General features: G+C 43.9%; 1 protein-coding gene across 1 annotated transcript in view; it reads right to left on the bottom strand.

Moving 5' to 3' along the window:
• The window catches only part of LOC104410996 (synapsin-3-like), a 47,974-nt gene extending 41,726 nt beyond the window's left edge, over window positions 1-6,248 (bottom strand). The window contains exon 1 of the mRNA XM_010021313.1: window positions 5,932-6,248. Coding sequence (XP_010019615.1) covers window positions 5,932-6,248 — 317 coding nt within the window. The remainder of the gene's footprint in view (window positions 1-5,931) is intronic.
• Window positions 6,249-6,631: the final 383 nt, after the last annotated feature.

The following is a 6,631-nucleotide window of genomic DNA, read 5'->3' as shown; positions in this document are numbered from 1 at the left end:
TAAAGAGGAATTTTTAACCTCACGTCACACTTGGCATAAACTATTCAGTCTTGGGAAGACACGGCTAAATTATGAAAATGTAAGCAAGTTTTTTAGCCAGATTTGTGAAAATGTAAGTTTTACTTGTCAGTTTTTTCAAATTATAGCAGCATAGTTGCACAGAACTTGTGAAACCTTAAAAGGTCCCCCCTGGATAATAAAAGTTAATTCATAATCATTTATTGTCAGTTACCACCATGTTAAATTATTTTTGGGATTCTTATCAGGAGATACAGACAAACCTGCAAATTTAAACTGCAAATTCCTCAGGTCAAGCTTGGAGTATAATTCTGAATAATAATAGTAATAACAATAATAGTAATAATAATAATAAAGACCAAAACCAAAAGCTACTCCAAAACTTCCTATTGTATTTAAATAAGAGACAGAAATATTTCTCAGAATGGGAACCTTAGTACATCATCTTCAGCCTGCTGAAAGCATGAAACTACCCATGACACTCACTGAATATTTTTGAAAAGGAATTCCTTCAAAAAAATTTAGGATTTAGGAAGTCCCATGTTACCAAAATTCAGTATTCGACTGTTATTATCTGACCAGTTATATTTTTGGACGAATGACATATGACATATTTATTGCCATTATTGCCATGTACTATCAGAAATAAAACCGGTTTTATTTTAATGAAAAAAGGTTTGATAATTTCCTCTGAACAGTATAAAACAGTAACCCTGTTGGGTCAGTCCATAATTAGACCTGAATCGTGACATTATTGTTATACAAAGAACCGTTTCAGATGTATTAAGAGGATTTCATTCAGCATTAATCACAATTCTCTTCCTTAATCTTTAAATTTTTGGAGACAGTAGGTTGAGGCAGTTTTGGCTGTAAAATAAATGGGAAAACAACAAATACAGTTCTGTGTCTCCTAAGGTACCCTCTGTGGCTTTTTTTCCCTGTGAAACATGACACAATCCTCACGTGTAGAATGGCTGCACACGGGACACACGCATTTTGTACAAGACAGCGTGTAACACTGTTAGCACTTGATATGGCTTGAAATCTGGACAAAACACACCAGTGGCTTTGAAAAGTGCCATGAGGTATTTCACAAATGCAACTAAGATACCTATCAAATACAACAAGAACGTTGTTATTCTGTCTGTCCAGACAGCAATGCTTTTAGCATATGTTGTTAATAGGAGCCTTAGCTGTGCTCGATCACTTCCCAAATAATCTGTTTAAACATGAAGCATTAGGCTAGAAAGCTGAGCAGTTTTGCAGAGGAAGGGGGTTAACAATTGAGACTACTAAATCCTGTTTGATCTGCTGAGAAATTCAACGCAGCAAGAGCATGATTTTACTTAATAGCGTGTCAGACAGGGAGGTTGCCAGAGGTAGGATGTTTTCCTCCTGGCTGAGGTTGGGCTGCCAGCACTGGCCCATCTGCCATTACATGGAGTGCTGCCATCCCCCTTCCTTATGGTCCCACTCCCTTTTGCTGTGCATTTGCACATGTGTGTGTGTGTGTGTATTCACATCTGAACTCCTTTTATTTTTCTGGCAGCTGCTATAGGTGAATTGTGGATGCATTTTTGGAAGCCTCCCAAGGCACAGATACACCCAGCCTACAAGAAGGAGCCTCATTCTCCAGGTGAAGGCTAGCCAGCTCAGATAGGTAGCAGTAGTAATTACTGAAGAGAAGCAGTTTTTCCCTAGTGTGCCAATGCAGAGACACATTCACTGCTGTGGGTGCCTCTGAGGGCTGTCTGTCGAAACCAGGAGTACAAGAGAGCCATACAGACAGTGTTTTCCTCTCATGCATATTCTGCATGTGGCAGATTCACTTCGTGCTTCCTTGCAACATGCTAGAGCCATGCCTTGGAGAAGATTCATAGAATCACATAATGATTAGGGCTGGAAAGGACCTTAAGATCATCTAGTTCTAACTCCCCTGCCATGGGCAGGGATGCCTCACACTAGACCATGTCATCCAAGGCTCTGTCCAACCTGGCCTTAAACACTGCCAGGGATGGAGCATTTACCACTTCTTTGGGCAACCCGTTCCAGTGCCTCACCACCCTCACAATAAAGAACTTCTTCCTTATATCTAACCTAAACTGCCCCTGTTTAAGTTTGAACCCGTTACCCCTTGTCCTACCACTACAGTCCCTAATGAAAAGTCCCTCCCCAGCATCCTTGTAGGCCCCCTTCAGATACTGGAAGGCTGCTATGAGGTCTCCACGCAGCCTTCTCTTCTCCAGGCTGAACAGTCCCAACTTTCTCAGCCTGCCTTCATACAGGAGGTGCTCCAGCCCCCTTATCATCCTCGTGGCCTGCTCCAACAATTCCACATCCTTTTTATGTTGAGGACACCAGAACTGGACACAATACTCCAAGTGAGGTCTCACGAGAGCAGAGTAGAGGGGCAGGATCACCTCCTTTGACCTGCTGGTCACGCTTCTTTTGATGCAGCCCAGGATACGGTTGGTTTCTGGGCTGCAAGTGCACACTGAAGCCGGCTCATGTTCAATTTCTCATTGACCAACATCCCCAAGTCCTTCTCCGCAGGGCTGCTTTGAGAAAGATGGAAAATTGGTCAAAACGTTGCCACTTTAACAGAAAGCTGGTCGAGTTCCATTACTTTTAGTAGAATGTACCTTTCTTTCACTGCTGCTAATGCAGAAAGCAGCTGATCATATTCTGTGGTGCTCACATTATTTTCATACTACTTTGTCTTCGGAACAAACCAGAGCATATTGCATGTCAAAAATGGTAAGGATTTTATGGAGGAAGACAAGTCATGGATTCCCATGGATTCTTTTTGCTTCCTCCAGACCTCTGAGAGAAGCTGAGTGCTACACTGTACCAGCAGACACATAGGTGCTTCTTAAAAATACAAACGATTGCCATTTGTCACTTTAAAGTGCATTCATTATTCACTTCGGGTTGTTAGACTGTTTCATCATGCACTTGTGCAACACCTCATCCTAATCCACAGTTGCAGCTGTTTGCTGTAATACAAACAGTGATGATAAATTAATGTCTGTCTTGGCAATACTGCTACAGTATCCAATTATGAGAAAGTGTTTTCATTTAGAGAAGAGAAATCAAATGGCATATTCCACTGTCTCTCACCCCTCCTGTCCGTGAACAAGCTAGTCCTTGTTGTAAACCCCATGTAACTTGCCATGGGGGAGGTGGCATTGCGGAAGCCCCCACCCTTGAAATAAAGGTAGCGCTTCTGTAGTTATTTCTTGGGGATCTTTTCTAGTAAACTGTTTAAAAGGTAGAAGAAAAGGGTTTATTGAAAACCAAATCAGAAATTTCACAAGTAGCAAGAACCTGAGCAGGCAGAGGTGAAATGCACTGTGAACATGATGCTTCTTCCAAACCCAAAATCACCAGCACAGAAGTAACAATACGCTATTGTTCACCTTCCAAAGTCTGGGGCTGTTTCCCTGTGTGATGGAGGGTAGATGGCCAGAATCCCTGGATAACCAGTTCCTGTAGCTGTGCTCTCACAAGGCAGATACTGCTGCCTCGGGCTGGTCAGCTTGAGCTCACATAACTCTGGCTGATAGGAACAAGATGACTGGCATTGCTCAGAAGTACCTTACCAAGAATAAATACCCATGGAGCCACAGAGCCACTGCTCTCCAGAGCTGCTCTCAAGGGCTCAATGAGTTTCCTGGAGACACAAAAATCAACTGCCAAGTAGCACTCTTGGCATCCGGGGGTGATTACATTGGTACGCTTTCTCAGAGAAGACCACATGCTACCTTTAGGCTGTGTTTCTGTCCATGTTATAAAGAGCCATGGAAATCTTTTGCAGGCAAGGGTTAATAATGTTGCTTCATTAGTTTTCATGTCATACACATGTCAGGATACAGTCATGAATGCACACATTAATTTTGTTCAGTGCCCTCACAACCTTAGAGACAGTGAAGGCAGGGAGCCTTTGCAAGAAGCATTATTTGACATCTGCAAGCCTGTGGATAGAGGCAGAGAGCTGGGAGAAATGAAAGGTGTCCCACGTAGTGTGTAGAATCTGCTAAGTTATAGACAGCAGAAGGACAGCCAAGACAGCAGGATGCATGAGTGCTTACAAACAAGTGGAGGAGTGAAGACGGTGCTGGTGGTAGCCATACTTCCTCTTTATGTCTCCCAGCTGCTGCTCCTTGGGCAAGCTCAGCTCACAGACCACGAAGTCTGCATGAGAGAACAGCAGTTGGGAGATAATAAAGGCAGGATTTGAATGCAGTCTGTATTTTAAAACATGAAAAGACTGAGACAGAGTCCAACCACTCCTTGTCCTTTCCCTTGCCCAGACTACCTTCAGCACCAGTAATCTCAAGGAAAAACTAGACTGGCCTTTGAGCTAGGGCTTTCTTCTCTGATTACTGTGCTTGGACTAAGCTGTGCCGGCTAAGCACCGGATGCTAGAGCTGTGTGTTAAAGTCACTCCCAGCCTCAGCTGGAGGATGCTATGTTAAGGGACTGCCACCTGCCAGTATATTCAAGGAACTGCAAAAAAGCTAATCGGAGACCGAGGCTGGTGAACATCAGCCTCCTGAGAGGCTTGTGGGTTCACCCAGGAAGGAGAGATCAGGGGTGAGCCAGATTGGTGTTGTCAGCTGAACTATATGCCATTAAGAGGCTGCTACTGTGATAAAAGAGGCTGGTGAAATATTTGATATGATGACCACCTTATCGGGGAGTTTCCCACTCAGTTAAAAAGTTGCTTTTCCTTTGAGTATAATCCCACTGTTTCCCCTTTCTTACTTTAAGTTGGCTGAGGAAGCCTGACCTAGTTGTACTCTGTCGTTGCCCCTTTTTATCTAAAAGCTTATCTCTTGCTTTGTGAAGATACATCCAGGGAGGAAGGTCTCACCTTGTCCCCACTATCCTAGGACAGCAGAGAAGAACAAAGGTGAAAACTTTACTGAAGAGTGCTGTGAGATGAAAAGAACAATAGAATAATCTCACTTGGCCAAGACCTGGTAACCCAAATTCTTTCACCTTGAAGTCTTCAGTATGGTCCCCTTGCCTGTGCTATCCTTTCATATTTTCTGTGTTTTGATAGGCTGGCAGGTAAAACAGGAGCATCTCCTCAAACACATGCTCTGGATTTTCCCCCAGGAAGGTCTCTCAGCCAGTTTGCCTAAAGCTTTCTAAACCAGCCACCCTCAAAAAGGAGCACACAGCAAGCAGTAATTCCTCAACATTTCACTACACTTCAGTTGTCCTACCCTTTGGGAAGTGTCCTCTGCTGCCCAGTATCACAGGAAACAAACTTCCAAACTTTTATTTGTAAAGAGAGACATGCATGGACAAGACAAATTTGAGGTTTAGCTGAGCCTGAGAGCCTTTTGCCAATAACCACTCTGCTTATAAGGTGAAGGGCCCTTGACAGTGGAAGAACTCTAATCATTACTAGTGGCAGTAGTAAGCTTGGCTTATCTTTTCATAATTTATGTATTAATTTGTATACAGAGAAAAGCTCAAGAGAGATTGAAAGCTGCAGAGATTGAACCTCTCTTCATTTTTTAGAGCCAACACAAACAGCAGGCTAAGGTCTTGAACCACATCACTAACACACCTTCAGCTGTGACCTCTCAGGACCATTTCTAGATGTGACAGCTCAGCTAAGCTTGCTGGGCCAAGAATGCCCTGTCCGTGCTCATACTGAGGCTATGAAGGAGTTTGCCAATGAGTACCAAATGAACATTTTTTTCAAGAATGGTATGAGAAAAGCCTACTCTGCCGTTTATGCAAGTCACCAGACAGAGACTGACCTGGGGCCAGAATTGGTGACCTAGACATGAAAGCATATGTGTACCCCCCTGCAGATTCCCTGTGCTTCCCAGGTCTCTCTTATGCCCCAACCCTGTGGAGCTGAATTCAGCAAGGAGGACCATGATAACTCACCACTCTGTGTGTGCATCATCAATCACTAGGAGAATCTTGGGTTTCTGGGCCACAGGTGGTGTGGGGCTGGCTGAGTGATCAATGAGTCCTGCAGCCGCTTGCGTGGTTTGTTTCATGGCACTGGAGATGGAGCTGAAGATGCTGGCGCCAGTAGAGGAGGAGTGCATGGGCTGTGGTGGCTGTGGATGCTTTCTCTCCATGGCAGGAGAAACTGGGGAGCTCGTGGAGTTGTCAGGGCGCTGCAAGTCCATCATGTACCCATTGGGCAAATTTGCCACGAAACTACTGTCCGAGAGACGCCGCCTGAGGAAATTCATTCTTGCAGTGTTGTGTGGAAACTTTCTCAGCAAGAGCAAGGCTGAACAACAGTGTCACCAGTCCTGGGGAATGTTTCTGTGTGCGTGGACTGCTCCTTGCAGTCCAGCCAGGCAGGCTTTCCTCCTTGAAATCCTGGTAGAGATATATACCTTAGTTTTTCAGCTGTATTTTCTTTCTCTCCTGTGGGAAGAGAATCAAAAACATATATGTGAGATACATACTGTGAATGTGAAATAAGAAAAACTCTTTTGGCTTTTAAATGGGTGCCTTAATCAACAATGAGAAGAAAAAGGGCTAATGATTTCTATGCAGTATCCTACATTGGTACAGCCAAAAAGATAGGATAAGTATGTTTCATGGCTCTCTCACATCCCAAAATCTT

Source organism: Nestor notabilis, unplaced genomic scaffold (genome assembly GCF_000696875.1).
Source record: "Nestor notabilis isolate BGI_N333 unplaced genomic scaffold, ASM69687v1 scaffold5129, whole genome shotgun sequence".
Classification (NCBI taxonomy): Eukaryota; Metazoa; Chordata; class Aves; order Psittaciformes; family Psittacidae; genus Nestor; species Nestor notabilis.
This window is presented reverse-complemented; position numbering and strand designations above follow the sequence as displayed.